Source organism: Python bivittatus, unplaced genomic scaffold (assembly GCF_059951505.1).
Source record: "Python bivittatus isolate LINGU-HERP-01145 unplaced genomic scaffold, Pbiv_v1 ctg000480_np1212, whole genome shotgun sequence".
In the NCBI taxonomy this organism is placed as follows: domain Eukaryota; kingdom Metazoa; phylum Chordata; class Lepidosauria; order Squamata; family Pythonidae; genus Python; species Python bivittatus.
In genome coordinates this window covers 47618604-47635601 of record NW_028277075.1, presented here as the reverse complement: position 1 = coordinate 47635601, position 16998 = coordinate 47618604, and the positions used below count along the sequence as shown (strand labels likewise).

Below are 16998 nucleotides of genomic sequence, written 5' to 3'. Positions count from 1 at the left end.
TCCGTACGAGCAGCTGAGAAGAGGAGGAGGAGGAGGAGGAGGAGGGGAAGATGGCGGCCTTGGGGGAACCCGTACGGCTGGAGAGAGGTGAGAAGAGGGGAACCGCGATGAGTGGTTGTTGGAATGGGTGGACGGGTGGGGAATTTGAAGAACCGTTGCTGACTAAAGGTGGTGTGCGTAAGAAAGAGTGGGATAGGCGCTGAGCTCCACCGTGCTTGGTAGGCACTTGAGATCCTGAGTTTGGCTGTATGAAGGAGGAGGGGTGGCCTTCCAGGTGCTGATAGGAACTACAGCTCCTATCAGCTTTCACTCGCGCAGATGGGAGTTGTACTCCAACAACATCCGGAGAGTCGTGGGACCGCCACTTTCGATGAAAGCTTGCGTTGTAAAAGAGGAACCTCTTGTCTCCAAATATCCGCCAAAGACTAACATAGGGGAGCAGACCTCGCTTATCTAAGGCAATTTGGTATAACACTATTAACTTGGCTATTGCATTAACTCCTTTTGGGTATTTGTACAATCCGTTGAACTAGTAACTTGAACCAAAGGAGATGGGTTCACACAACTTCGCAAGCCACCAAAAAAAGAAAGAAACAACACCAACAAACCCAGCCAATATTAAAAGCATCATGTTTGGTGTGTTATGGCTAAGCACCTGGCCAGTCTTGTTTGGGTTCAGAAGCTAAGCAGAGTTTGGTTTGGTCTGGCCATACATTGAAGGGAAACCTCCAGGAAGTACCAGGGTTGTAGGCTAGGCTGAAAAGTCAAAAGTATTGTAGCATTGCCAATAAACTGAGTTTAATCCATATAAAATGGAAGTTCTTTTGGTAGGTGGTTTGTCAGCTAGATGAGTGTATTCATTATGTTCCAGAAACTGAACAGTAAGTTAAGCAGTTAGAAAATATGGTTTGGAAGAGCTTTTTAATTCATTCATGGGAAGCACAATTAATTCTTTAGCCAAGAAAAAAAATTGATACGCAAGCTATACATTATCTGGCTAACCAAATTCATATCTGCATACATTTGGAGGGTCACATGAAAATTCTGTCAGCTTAGATCCTATTTCTTTCTATATTTTAAATATATTATTATAACTTAGATTGAACAAGTTGCAGATGTATTTTTAATCCCAAATTACTATGGTCAGAACCATCAGATTTAAGGAGAATGCATCTGTTGCAAATAGTGTATTGTAAAGTACTAATTTCTAAAGATTTATTTGGTGCATGTTGTCACAAGATAAAATTATTAATTTTTTTTAATTATCTTGTCTTTGGAGGAGGAAAAGAGAGTTAGAAGCTAAGGGATAATACTATCTGTCTAAAAATAAAATATTTCCAGTCATTTCTGAAATAACAATATGTGTATGTATCCAAGATGCAGTTGAACTAAAACATTACATTTTACTCCAGTTAACATCTTATTTATCAAATGTATATGACTCCCCAATGAAATTCTGCATGAACAATATAAAACACCCAATTTTTTTAAAAAGTAAGAAAAAATCCTGATCGAGGCCCCTGTAAAAAAGTTGGTTCCCATTTACTGCATACACTCAAATGCAGGAGCTCCAATAAATTAACATCCTGGCCCCATTGCCTGGGGCATTATAAGACTTTGCTGTGCATCTTTCCATCCAGTAAAAGCAAACATTAAGTGAACTTCCAAGTAAGGATTAAAGAACAATATTAGATTATTTTCTTTTCAGGTTTGTTTAGAAAAGCCTTGAATTAGGAAGCTTGTCCAAATTCACAATTTTGATAACACATCTTAATGCAACCTAATTTCTCTGTTGCTGGTATTTTTCTCTAAGGAACTAAAAATAAATGGTCTTCTACCCTCTTTTATCCTCACGGCAATCCGTAAAAGTCAGATGTGTAAGAGTAATTGGATCAAAGTCATATTCTAAGCTTCCTGGCTAAATGGGGCTTTTAGATCCAAGATGTTTCAAAATACTACAAATAAATGATGAAGAAGCTTCTTAAATTGAAACTTACACAAAGGTCTTACTCTTTTCTGTCTTGCCTCTTCTGCAAGCTTTATGATTACAACATCTATTTCCCTAGAGGATTAGGACTTTCAGGGAAGAAATGGCAGACTGAATACGGTTCCGCAAAAAGCGGAGTCAACAACTGCAGTGGAATGAAGAGCTGGCAAGTAGACTGGCTTTTTTATAATTCCTCTCCGGACAAGGAGAGAATTTTAGTTCACCCACAAGTGCTCTGTGCAGTTGCTTCTCACGGTCTTTGGTGGGTTTAGACCTTTGGGAGACAAGGGAATAACCATCTTGTTCAAACTGCAGTCGGTGCCTTTGAAAGGGTTTGCATACTTCTTTTCTAATCACTTTTGGAAATTGCTTGTTAACTGCTTTTCAGTTATTAGGAACCTTTGGATCAACAAGTTTTACAGCACCAGGTGAGTTTCCTTCAATCCTTAGCAAAAGAAGTTTTAAATACAAGTTTAAGGACTTTTTAAAATATATATTTTTTAAATTAACAGCAACAGAGTGATTAAAATTTTGATTTGAGACAGTTACAAACGGACCAAGAGTCCAGATAAATTTGAAATAAGATTTTGGAATTTGGAATAAAGAATCCTTCCCATAGGAAAATGCTTTTGATTTTAATTTTTTAAAAAATAATAAGATGTTAAAAATTGGACACTGGAGGGAACTAGAAGGAACTAAAGATTACAATTAAAGGAGAACACTTAAACTCAACTTAATAATATAGAATGAAGCAAAATATTTTTAACTTTGGACATATTGAAGGATATTTTTGAACAATGGACCCAGAAGTTAATTTTAAGAGTGTCTGCCTCTATAGATAGACCGTGTTTAAAAGATGTTATGGAAGAGGAACAAGTTTTACCTGACAAGATTGAGACTGATTTTAAAGTGGATTTAAAAATGACAGGCTATAAGAATGACACGGAAAAAGATGTTACACAGGACACAAAAGAAACCAGCTGATGTCTTAATAATTAAAAGGGATATACAAATACCAAACCAAGAGAATGACCTGGATAATTTTCCTATATTGGATTTACAAAAGAGGCTTGTTAAAGCTTTGAAGAATTTTGTGAGAAGGGACAAAGAAACAATGAAAAGAAATCAAGTTCTAGGACATTATTTGAAGGGACTAAAGATCAAGATTATTAGAAGTAAAAAGAAGGAATATAAAGTTGGTTTATTTAATCAAGGTTAAAATAGGTATGTTGCTATCTCTGGTAACCTTTAATGGATTTGTGCTGACATCAAGACTGAAATTACAAGGCTTTAAGGATTTGTTTATAGATGGGATATGGGAAGAAGAGATCATTTGTTGTATTTTATATTGTAGTTTACTAAAATTGTTTATACTTGTTGTGATAAAGCTTTTCCCCTTAAGCTTTAAAGAATCTTATTGGCAGTTCCATAAAAAAAAAAAGTATGAAGGATTTTCAATTACTCAATATTCTAATATGATTTTATTAAGAATGTTAAATACTAGAAAAAAGCAGCTTATATTAATAGATTCAAAATATAAATGAAGGAAATGTTTGGAAAACAGAATAATTGAAGTGAATACTAAGCATAGCCTAATGATTTTCATTAGAAACTAGAATTACAACTATCCTGCATGATCTACTGCACTATTTCTAATTGTAGCTTTTCATAGGAATAATATCTCAAACTCCTAAGAAAGTCCTCATGTTTTACAGAGAATAATTCCTAATAAGCAAGCAAATGTCTGGTTGAGTTCTAGAGCATATTAACAATGGCAAAAGGTGGGATTTAGTCATTTGATTTCTGACTTCCTTATTACTTACAGATGAGATCAGATACCATCAGTCTTTCTGCCTGATGGATATGCAGCTTTAATTCTGCAATATGCAGGAGACATTTGGTGTGACCACAGGAACTATAAAGAGAAGAGATTAATTAATTTTGTTGAAGCACACACCAAGGTAATGGTGGAAATGTGCCGTTTAGCCTTTACATCACTTACGTAAAATTTCAAATCCAAAGGAACATCTATCTTAAACATGTAAACTTCCCAATATAAAATAATCACAATATCACTAAAGATATTAACTTGCAAAGAAAAACTTGCAAATTCCTTTAACTTTTGCTTTAGTGCAAAATCTGCAAAGAAATCACTAAATGACAAATGTTTTTGGTGTTATATGTATCTATTCTCAGAAGCTTTTTAAGTGTGCCAGTTTTTAAGAATAGAAAAGCATTTGCCAGTGGTTGATACTCTTGGTAACCCTGATTACATCTTACCAAATGTTTATCAGTAGCTGTCATAGTGCATTTGGAGAACTAGAACTGTCACTTTTTTTGAGATTATAATAGTCATATAGTGGCTTATTGTAATTATATTTATTCTGGACAGTATTTTATCATTTGTTTTTCAGTCACTCAAGGCAAATTAAACAATATTCACAGGAATATGATGTTTGGACACGGCTGTTGGGCCTGGCCTTTGTCATGTGAAGCCTTTATGTTTTGATTTCTAATCTTCAAAGACTGCTGTGGAAAATATTATTTTTGCTCAGTTGTTTTGATGGTGAACAAAGTTAATGATTTCCATACCCAGTAATTAAACTTCTGGCAGTTGCTTGCAAAACATTTTATGCCAGAAAGCATAGAGCCCTATTGTATTAAAATCCTTTTGCCACTTCAGTTTTTGCTAAAGACCTATTACAAGATTTAAAGATGAGAGACATGATAAACCCTAGCATATGCTATAGTAATTCTTTAAGGTATTAACTTAAACATGAACTGAGTAACATGTATTTAGGACAGCCGTCATTCTGTTTTGGATGTACTAAAATTGTGACTTATCTTCTACTGAAGAAAGGGAAGAAATATTAAATGCCTTAGCTCAGTATATTTTTGAGCAAGTACTTTTAGAAGATGTTTAATATAATTAAAAATGGAATTAGAAAATGGTGGAAAGGTTAATTGTCAAATGTTGCTGAACTCTGTTTCCTTAGCCCATAAAACGTTTAGTGGCCAAGGTTACTCTGTTTTAAATAAAGTAATTGATCACAAGGGGCCTTTTGGGGATTGCAAAAAAAGGTTTAGCAACCTAAAGGCAGGATATCACTTGCTGATCCCTGCTCCAAAACAATGCCTGTCATAATGAATATAAACCAGGGTTTATACTACAACAGTTAGGTGGTGTTTGACAATAATGAAATTCTGTCAGATAAATATATTTTATCATCGATACTCTCCATTTTTATTCTGTTAATTATGTTTCAGCAAAAATTATAGTTATTGCTCTCTTTACCAGTTGCTTCTGATTCTGAGATCACTCTACCCTTTGAATTATTTTAATTTAATCCTTGTAGAAAATTCCTTTTTCCTCTCCCCATGCTTCAGTAAGAACTGAAGTAAGTAACTGTATCCGTGTTTTGTTTTTATCAGAGACCACTCAAGCTTTTTAATACATGAAATGTTTACAACAGATTCTCTTTGCAATTTTAATTCCTTAGGAAGACATTTTGCACAGGTTTTTCTGCCATAGTATTCTGTGCATTATTTGGGATTTTCTCTAAGGCATGCCCAACTCATATGGAATATATGCCACCAAGCCATATTATATAAATTTGTGAATATTGAGTACAGCTAGAACAACGCTTATATTTGGGATGGAGTAGTGTTTTCTCCTTCATGGCCCTGTGGAGGAAAAAATAGTAGAAAAAATTTTGAGCAGTTGAAAGATCAGCAATGAAGAATTTCCAATAGATTAGCTCATCCTTCTTTTGCTATTTTGAGAATGGATTGGATTTATGAAATGCAAAAAAGTCACAGCTGTTTAAAAGTATAGATACATTCAAACAAGCAGAAACATTTTACATAAAGATGGGATATCATACATTGGATGTTTATGATTATTTAAATTTATTATAAACACTCAACTCCAATGGACTCTGAGCAGCGTACAAAACCAAAAAAAAAAATATCCATAAAAACATATAAAACCTGTTAACTCACTGCTGTTTTTTCAAAAGCTACTTGTAAAAATAATGAACAGAATAATATGACAGGGAGATTCACTATGAGATATTATAGAAATTGTGAAAGATAGATGATAGATACATTCACATCATGGGGAGAAAAATCATCCAGAAACATAGTTGGCTATGCCTTCTTTAAAACTCATTGATTTGAAATGGGAAATACAGAAACTGCTTTGTAAAGGGAAGATCTGAATGTAATTGCAGTTACGTGTTGTTGAATAACATATTGTTAGCTGCCGTGTCAAGAAATTAATGTTACCTGTGTAAAATTCAGTAGCTCACATTGTTTTTTCATATCTTCCTCCAGACATCTGCCGAGCTATTGAGTTGCTGGAAAAGTTGCAGAGGAGTGGTGAGGTACCCCCTCAAAAATTACAGGCTTTACAAAGGGTCCTTCAGAGTGAATTTTGTAATGCAGTAAGGGAGGTAAGTTTTATTTTTGGAATGCATATAACAGATGACAAAATACATGTTCCCCAGTTAAAATGAAATGAGCAAATGTATAGCAGTTAGAAGCAAAGAGCTACAAACACTTAATGTCAGGATTCAGTTGGATTTTTAAAATAGTATAAATTCACAGTCTGCAGATATTCTTAATGATAATAATTAATGATCCCTGCCTAGTGAAAATGTGTGTGAATAATTTCATTTTCTAAAGGTATATGAGCATGTATATGAGACTGTGGACATCAGCAGCAGCCCAGAAGTGAGAGCTAATGCTACAGCAAAGGTAAGAGACCTACTAATTGTGTCAACAATGAAAAAATGGACCCTTTCTAGCAAGTCCTAATTAAGCTACTAAGCTATGAAAATATCCCAGTGAATAATGGTTTCCGTATATGGGTGCTGCTACTGTTGAGCTGCGCTTTTTAAATTCTCCCCAAGTAGCCTCCTGTTATTTTTGTTTTTATGTTAATGAACTGAAGTAGTTAATATTTACTTATCCACTTACATAGAGGTACTATATATTTGATACCTTCCAATTCATATACATGCCTGCTGGATTGGTACTTTTTGTGCCTACCACACAGATATATACAATAAGGGAGTTGTCAATACAGGTAGTCCTCTTTAGCAACCACAATTGGCACTTGCAGCTCTTTTGCTAAGTGAAGTGGTCACTAAGTGGGAAATCACATGACTGCGATTATGCTTTCTGGCTTAAAACTGACAAGACTAATCAGTTGTACACCTTTGGCTTTTGTTTACCTTCTAACCACACATCCGCTCTTTGAAATGCTCACCCTGGTGCTCGATAATTAACAAGAAGGGAATTAATGTTTGTATTTACATTCATTGGAGAGGAAGTTGCCTACAGAAATCACTTGGTTCCCCCCGAGCAGAGATACTGGACAGGAAGGGATTACAAAAGTAAGCAGGCACACAATAGGGAATATACCAGGCTGTTTGCGCAGCATGCTTGCGGCTGCTGGCACCGGCACATTGCTTTCAATGTGTATTCCCCATTGTGTGCCTCCTTACTCTCTTGTAACCCCTTTCTCCCCAATCTCTGCTCTGCAAAGGGGGAAAAAAGAAAAACAACAGGTCAGGCACAGGACATTGCATACTGACTATAATGGCAATCATGTGACTGAGGGACACCATGAAGGTTGTAAATGTGGGCATTGGATGTAAAGTTATTTTTTCAGCACCGTTGTGACTTTGAACGGTCACTGAATGAGGCAGTTGGTAAGCAAGGACTACTTGTATCAGGAATTTGATTTCTCTATCCTGAAGTGCAGAGTAGAATGAAAGATGCTGTCTGCCTTTGGAACATTTGTTTTGTAATGCTACTTGTGCCTGCTTCTTATTAAACATCTTGTACTTTGTTCAAGAGTAATTAAAAATATTTTGTATTTGCTATAAAGAACATGCCCGTGTAATAAACTATAGCTTTTTATTTAAAAACAATGCATGTGAACAGAGTGTATGCATTTTAGCAAAATATGTAAGTGAATCATTTGACAAGTTTCTGGGCATGCTATTGTGTACCACTGTTTTGTAGTCTCCTCAGAATGCAGTCCTGAGACTTGAGCACATTAATTCATTTTGATCAATTTCAGTTTCAAGATGCATTGAAATTCTTAATGCTAGAATGGATATATGTTATAAACTGCAAGGTAAACTTGAGCTTTCTGGATTTTATAGGCTACTGTTGCTGCTTTTGCCGCCAGTGAAGGTCATTCACATCCCAGAGTTGTCGAACTTCCAAAAACAGAAGAAGGGCTTGGATTCAACATCATGGGTGGCAAGGAGCAAAATTCTCCAATCTATATATCCCGAATTATCCCAGGTGGTATTGCTGATAGACACGGGGGATTGAAGCGTGGAGACCAACTTCTTTCTGTAAACGGAGTGGTAGGGATGGAATTCAATTTCCACTTGTAGTAGCTAAGTGTGACCGCTTGAGGGCATTAAGAGGATATGAATTATTTGACACTGGTTGTATTTTGCAATTTAAATGCACAAGGGGAAGTAGAGTATATTTCAGAATTTTTATAAATTCATTAGTTCAAAACTGACATTTCATGAGGTAACATTCAAACTTAAAAATAAGTCAATGGATACATACTTAAAACAATAACTGTGGCTTTGTTAGAATAACATTAACAAGACTATCATTACACTTGAAATGAAAGAACTGAAACGCTTGGCTTGCCTAAGATATTTATATTGTTTTTTTACCATTGGGATTCAGTATTTTCTTTTAATCTAATTTACCTCACAAACTTTTTTGTAGATAAAATGGATTTGAGTTAGGCATGCTTTAAAAGTTCAGTCTTTGATTACAAATTTGATTGTCATGTAGATCTAGGTACAAGTTAAATTAATGTGTGAATTGCAGGTTAGTTATCCATATGCTTCCATACTTCCCAATTCATTTACTGATGCCATATATCAAAATGCATGTTAGAATATTATTTTGAGATAACATATATATATATGTAGTAATATTTAAATGCTGTGCTTAAATGCAAGCCTTTACATTTTCTCTTTTTTAAAAAATGTGGAAACGGAACAGATTTATATAAACAGCAAAAAGCAATATAAATCAGAAAAAAACCCTGATTTCCCTAACTGTTCTCTGCACAATTAAATCAGAATACTGAGCTGAAATAATATTACATTATTGATATCCATATTTCAACTTGATCTATTTTAGCTAACCAAATCCAGGCCTTCATACTGATATTCAGCTGACTAGCACTGACTCTTACCATCACTTTTCTGTTCTGGTCCCTTTTGTAATTTGTCTTTAACAGACAAGCTGCTTATATATTGATGAAGCAGGGAAATTATGAAATATTGTGGGGAAGTAGATTAACCATCTTTAGGACTGTAGAGAATCACCTTGCATTTTAAATAGTTTTTACTGTACACAGCACATGCAAAGGTGTAGGCACCTCTGGTCAGATTGTAACTTTCAATAAATCCCTAAGTGAACAAAATTTGACAAAACTTCTGCATGGTACAGTGATAGGCATGATATGACTGTAGATGTGAATGCATACATAACAATTTATGTCCGAGTGTTTACAAACTCAAAATAAGAAATATGTGAATATGGCAGGTGCAGAACTCTGGACACACTTTCAGTCAATACTTTGTAACCTCTCCATTTGCAGAAATAATAGCTTTCAAATATTTAGAGTAACCATCTATGAGTCTTTCTACTTTTGCTTTTGGATATTTTTTTTCACTCTTCCTTGCAGAACTCAGAATATCAACTTCACATCTGATTTGGAGATATGTTTCACATTGTTGTCTTGCTGAAATATCCAAAGCTTGAATTTCTTCACTGACTGCACGGGCATGCTACTAGGCATGCTACTAGAATATACATGAGTCTGGGGAGCTAACAATTAAAACAAAATAAAAACAGAATAAAAACACAACCAATAATTAAAAACATAAATAACATAACACAGCATAAAATAGCAGCCAATAATCACAATGCCTCACAATCAATATAACCAAAAAGTGGGCTCACCCCTACTATCAAGTCATTAGGCTTAATGGCAAAACCATGTTTTTAATGCCTGGTGAAAGGCCAGCAGGGTTGGGTTGTTAATATAGTTAAATCCATTCTTCCTTCTACCTGCACAATATTTTCTATGTTACTGGCTGCCGCATAGCCCCAAAGCAGAATAGAACTATTCCTGGGTTTGATGATTGCAAGAGTGATCTGTATATTCAGATATTCAGACAGATGCTTAGAAGAGCATATGGTTTTGAAAGCAGACAGAACAATCCGAACCTGAAAGGTTAGAAGTATATTTGCTTATCTGTGGAATTACTTTCACCTGGTTATTACAGGCTTAATAAATCAATAACTTTTTAAGGCATTAACAATTTTTCTTTCTTTTTTTTTATAAAAAAAGGTATAACTGAAACAATTGAAAGGGTGTTCAAACTTCTACATCTGCTATATAACTGTTTTCTTACTTTGAATCTATAGACAACTGCACATAAATAGTAAGCATGCATTCAAACTTAAAGATGTGTTTTATTTTGTACCATGCAGAGATTGTTTCTGCTTCTGTTATTTAGGGATTTATTGAAATGTTCAATTTGGTCAGGCCTAAACTTTTGCATGCAACTGTAGAAAGCTCATTTAGGTTATCTGTTTCATAAAGGTAGACTAAATTGAGAGATTGTCTTTCACTATGTTATCTATGTTTCTAAATCCAGAACTCAGCTTTTTTCTTTATAGAGGTTTAGCTTCACATAGATATATTTTACTTTGAATTTTTGTAAAATTTACTTTTCTGATTCTACTTGTAAATTAACACTAAGTTTTAAGTTGTTTCTTTTTCGGTGATATAATAGTAGTTAAGAGTGAGTATATTCATATTCATTGTTTCGTAATTATAATTAATAACTTTCATTTTCAGTAATAACATGGGTACTTGAATAGAATTTGAAAAATGACATATTGGGAAGAAAGATAGGCACATGCTTATCTTTTAAAGGGAATAGTAATGGTGTGCTTCTAAGGAAACTAAACAATCACATGGGCAATGGTGATGGTGAAAGCATTATGTGGCCTACTTAATAACTTCAGGACTCATAGTTTGAGAAATACTGTTTTAATTTGGAGCGGTTTAGAACAGACAATGTATGATAAAGGAAACATAAATCTTATAAACAACTGGTCCTAGAATATTAGAGTACTTGTTGAATACATACTAATGGAATGTGTAACATCTATATGTAATTTTTTTTTTCAGAGTGTTGAAGGGGAGCACCATGAAAAGGCTGTAGAACTGCTAAAAGCAGCTCAAGGAAAAGTTAAGCTGGTTGTACGCTATACACCTAAAGTCCTAGAAGAGATGGAATCACGATTTGAAAAAATGAGATCAGCAAAACGCAGGCAACAGAATTAATATTGAATTACATCCAGTATTATAGGAAGGAACTGCTTACAGTAGTTCCCCCCCCCCCGCCCCCGGCTCTTCTCCTCCACATCTGCTTTACAGGGTGTCACAAATTTCAGATTTGGAAAAGGGGCAGGGATTTTGCTTCTTTTTTCTTCTTCTTCAGCTGGATGTTATCTAACAGACTCAGTTGGATGCAACTCTGTGCATATAATTTAAGGAAAAGTACGGTATTTGTTCTATTCATAGAAGCAGTTTTAGTTAAAATATGTCCACTTTATTAATATGTTGGTCTTTTACAAATCTCTTGAATATTCTAATGTTTTTCCAGAAGAAAAGTTTACATAAACATTTGTAACTATGTGATTTTACAGATCCTTCTTTAAAATTCAAAGCTCTACTTATCAAAACAAATTTGTAAATTGATTAAGTATACTTTAATGAGCTATTTTCAGCATTTGTATCATCTGTTTTTCTAATAATTTTTTTTCATTTGACATTATTTAAAAGAGAAAATCTTTATTTTGAGTAAATGATATAATACAAGTCTTGGCACGAATGTGTGTCATCTTCACACAAATAGTCATAATTGTATGGTTAAGTACAATTTGTATTTTTGATGAACACGTTTTTATGCATGTTCTTGGTCATAACTTTATATTGATATTGACTGCTTGGATGCCTAATTTTACAAATGGTGATCTCTTATTTAAAGCTTTAGTGTTTGACATCCTAAAATCTAGCAGTAAGCATTCCAATAATTTATACCTTTGTACTGATCTCTGAAGATTTAGAGAAATTGCAAAGCTTTGTATTTCTATTTAGGAAGGTAATATTTACATGCAGTGCAGAAAAATTAAGTTTATATTCCTAAGTTTTTTTCTCTTGTAATTCATTTATCTAAGCTTAGTTTACCAGTGCTATTCTTGGAGGACAAAGCAGTCTGTGTTTCTGATCATTATGATAATTCTACATTATCAGTATTGGAGGTAGTTTGCCTCTGAATATCAGTGGCTAGGGAACATGCTCAGGAAAATGGTACTGTACTGATGTCCTGCTTGTGGACTTTCCAGGGTTGTCTAGCTGGTCAGGGTGCGAAGGAATGCTGAATTGGCTCCATACCATCAGGGCAGTTCTTCACTGAAAACAATTGATGTTAGTGATCCACTTTGGGAATGATTCTGGACAACTTTTCTAACATTTTCTACAGTATAAGAGCTCAATCATTATGCTTTTTGCTGCTTCCAGAGTGGCTTTTAAAAAGCTAAGAAATGCTATGATTTTTTTTAGGAAAGTTAAGATAGGAAAGGTAGTCATCTCTAGGAAAAGAAAACACACAAAGATTCTGTTGGCATGATTCTAGACTAACACTGATCTATCAGAGTTTTCTCTCTAGGCAACTTTCCTGTTTCACATCCTTTAGTCAAAACCTCTTTCTGCTGTCTGTTTAAAAAACAAACAAACCTGGTACCAGGTAGTTTGCAAAGAAGCTTTTAATGACTACTGAAGTAATATGGAAATGAAGAAAATGGGGGCTAGAACTAGTCTGAGCTGTCCTGTCCTTTCCTTTCATAAATAGCAGTGCTCTGTTTCAAAACTGCAAGGCTCTGAAACTCTTAGAGTTTCTTCAAAGCATGTGCTACCAAGCATAACAAAGTACTTTTAGCAGCTAGAGTGACAGTATGCCTTGGACCCCTAGGTTACCTTGTGGGACTTTCAAATGAGTGGAAACCTTATCTGTCTCCAGCCATTGCTAAGCTACAGTTCTCATCAGTTCTGATCATTGGCAGTCTTGAGTCTGATGGGTGTTAGTCCAGCAGTATCTAGAAGACACTGGGTACCTCATCTCTCCTTTAAAACGTCAGTTATCAAAAAGCCTTAACATTCTCACAAAATTGACCTTATTCATGCAGTGAGTTTGGCTATTGACTTTGGTACCTGGAGGATGGAGGCCATTGGATACAAGATACATTGGATCCTAGTTGGTTTTCTATTTTCTTTCTCTCCATTGCCTTTTGGCATTTTTAAATAAATCATTAAGCACCATATTATCTTCTGCATTAGTATTATACTAATTGTAACTATGGTGGAGATAGAAAGTATTGTTCTGCCTTCCCCACAACCCCTGCCTTTAAAGTTTCAATTATGAGGTAGACGTGTGGAGTCTTGGTTTGTTTTTTTCCCACCATTTTGTCATCTCTCTTCAGCTTTACTCCTTGACTGAGATAAAATTTTTAATCTTTCCACCTCATTAAGGAACTAAAAGAAGAGGGTTAGTTTGCACCTTAAGAATCCTTGAAATGATCTAACGTTTGCCTGATTGTCTGCTGGATGTTGTTGTTCAAGTGAGTGAATGTCCTATAACACCTGTCTTCTGAATGACTAGAACAACATGCAGTAAAATATAAAAGGTCATAGGAGTAGTTTTTTCTTTCTATGACAGCATAATCTTGTTTAATAAGGTAACCATGTAAAAAATTAGTAGAGGCTGGTACAATTGTAAATGCTTTCATAGCATTTAGCTATCACGAGTTTGCCTGGAATATCAAAGCATAGATTACTGAAATCCAGCGCAACTATATGAATTATAGTTTTTCAGTTTGATAAGACTGAGCACTGAATTGCAGCCCTTAGCAGGAAACAATTGTAGAACCATGTGGTTTAACTGTATATTTTTATGAAGCAATTAATATTTGCTAAGACCAAGTGAAGTCATTGGGCCAATCAGGAAATATTTTAATTTTATAAAACTAGATTTGTGTTGGAGTTTACTGTATTCAAGAGAAGAAGGATAGGATGAGATAAAGGCTATTATAAAATGTATTCATGTATTGAACATAGCAGCGTGCTGTTATTGCTCTAAATAAATAGTTTGGAGTAGCCAGGGCTACTGTAGAATTTTATAATATAATATTATACAAACTTACTTGGAAGTAATCATTCACTGAACATAAGATTATAATCTGCAAGTTAGTTCTTAACTCAGTGTTTTTTTTCTTAAGTCTGACTTTTGGGTTTTCTGGGCTTGTCCTAAAAATCAGTGAGATTAAATTGTGATTGTGGGAAAGAATAGACAATGGCAAAAAAAAATTGCCTCATGACTTATTAACAGCAAGGAGCAAGACAAAAGTAATATTTAAAGTTAAACAAATTGAAACTGAAAGATTCATCCAAAAAATCTCTTAATTGCTGTAATCCATAATGATTCATAAATGGGATCCTGTGGCAAGGTTGAATTGCCATTTTTAAAATCAGATTAAATTTGTTGGAGAATCCAAAAATTAACATATATGTTTCCGAACAGAAGCAGTGACTACATTGTATTGAAGTATGTGCATATATGCAATAATTTAACCAGCAAAGATTAAACAATACTCTGTATAGTCATTATGTATTTATTGCTGTTCCACAGGGTCCCCCCCCCCGTTTTTTTTAGGAACTTGAAAATAAAGATTTGAAATTTATTAATTTTTTTTGTTATATGTACGTCCTTATTTTATTATCAGAAGTAAAAAGTATCCTTCCCAGCACACTTCTGCTTTGGATATATTCAGTTATAAAATGTACAGTTGTAACTGTGCTCTATCATTATGAACCACCGGGGTTTACATTAGCTTGGGTTCAGAATCTTTGTGTACTTGTAAATGTATGATTGTTCTTCAGTTTCGCTATAGATACCTGAGCAGCTTAGAAGAAAGCCACAGTTGTCAAACTACAACCGCTTTCTTCTGAGTTAATACAGCATTCCTGTACTGGTAATGGTAGGATTAGTATAACCATTTTAATTTCATGCTCATTGCACTTCAGAGTGACAGCTAAATGTTTCTCCTACCCAATCTGTTGTGTTTTATTTCTGATGTACTATTGAAAACATGGAATAAGGTTTGAGTGGTCTTACATTTTTCTAACAGCATCCGTTCAAGGGGACGTACCCTTCCTCCACAAAGGATAGTCAGTGGAATTGTGAAAGAATTGAATGAAATTACATACGTTAACATTGACCTGCAGGGCCAATGCTGTTTCCTCAGTGTTGTGCTGGCAGGGTTCTGTAACAGGAAGAAAATTCCATGTCTAAAAATTTGCATCTCAGTTCACTTACGTCAAGCTGTGAATTGTTTGCTTGTTGTTTGACAACTTGCTAGATTTAGCGAGCTAAAACCAAACAATGTTTTAACATTTTTAAATGTGTTAACAATTTTTGTGTTAACGTTTTCCTGCCTCTCTCAACTATATACATGAGGACAGAAAGAACCTTGACATAAGGGAATCTGCATCTTTAAATAAGGTTTTTCCCTTTCATATACAGTAATTTGTGAAGGGGCTGTACAAATTGCCACCTATGAGAAAAAGGGGCCAGCCTGGCTAATTTCTTTTATAAGTGTCTTAAGAACATGAGAAACTGCTTTAATCATAACATGTGATTCACTGAGTTAAATGGTGCTTGCCCTTAACTCAAGGAGTCCCTGTCCAGAGTTTTAACTAAGCCTTCCCTGCAGGTGGTATGATTGAATTTAACCTCCTTTGTATTAAAGTATTTACTCTAGCACTGACACATGGACTTTTTTTTTTTAAATAATAGCTAAAGATGCTCACCTGCTAATTGCTATCAAAGCTGTTTGAAATGAAGGGGTGTGTGTATATGTGTATGTAAATATATATATATATATATATACACACACACACACACACACACACACACAGTACTGTGCAAAAGTTTTAGGCAGGTGTGAAAAAATGCTGTAAAGTAAGAATGCTTTCAAAAATATATATTGTAATTGTTTATGTTTATCAATTTACAAAATGCAAAGTGAGCGAACAGAAGAGAAATCCAAATCAAAATTTGGTGTGACCACCCTTTGCCTTCAAAACAGCATCAGTTCTTCTAGGTACACTTGCACACAGTTTTTGAAGGAACTCAGCAGGTAGGTTGTTCCAAACATCTTGGAGAACTAACCACAGATCTCCTGTGGATGTAGGCTGCCTCAGATCCTTCTGTCTCTTCATGTAATCCCAGACAGACTCAATGATGTTGAATTCAGGGCTCTGTGGGGGCCAAACCATCACTTCCAGGACTCCTTGTTCTTTACGCTGAAGATAGTTCTTAATGACATTGGCTGTATGTTTGGGATCATTGTCCTACTGCAGAATAAATTTGGGGCCAATCACATACCTCCCTGATGGTATGGCATGATGGATAAGTATCTGCCTGTATTGCTCAGCATTGAGGACACCATTGAACTTGACCAAATCTACAACTCCATTTGCAGAAATGCAGCCCCAAACTTGCAAGGAACCTCCACTATGCTTCACTGTTGCCTGCAGACACTCATTATTATACAGCCCTTCAGCAAACAAACTGCCTCCTGCTACAGTCAAGTATTTCAAATTTTGATTCATCAGTCCAGAGTACCTGCTGCCATTTTTCTGCACCCCAGTTCCTATGTTTATATGCATAGTTGAGTCGCTTAGCCTTGTTTCCATGTTGGAGGTATGGCTTTTGGGCTACAATTCTTCCATGAAGACCACTTCTGGCCAGACTTCTCCAGACAGTAGATGGGTGTACCTGGGTCCCACTGGTTTCCACCAGTTCTGTGCTGATGGCACT

The 16998-nt window shown here is 35.1% G+C and overlaps 1 protein-coding gene across 1 annotated transcript; it reads left to right on the top strand.

Annotated features, from left to right (window-relative positions):
* On the top strand, positions 1–15943 carry LIN7C (lin-7 cell polarity scaffold C). The gene is made up of 5 exons (XM_088145844.1): positions 1–87; positions 6323–6441; positions 6674–6745; positions 8164–8373; positions 11247–15943. The coding sequence occupies exons 1-5, from the start codon at positions 51–53 to the stop codon at positions 11400–11402; spliced, it is 594 nt and encodes a 197-aa protein (XP_088001970.1). The 5' UTR covers positions 1–50; the 3' UTR covers positions 11403–15943.
* Positions 15944–16998: the final 1055 nt, after the last annotated feature.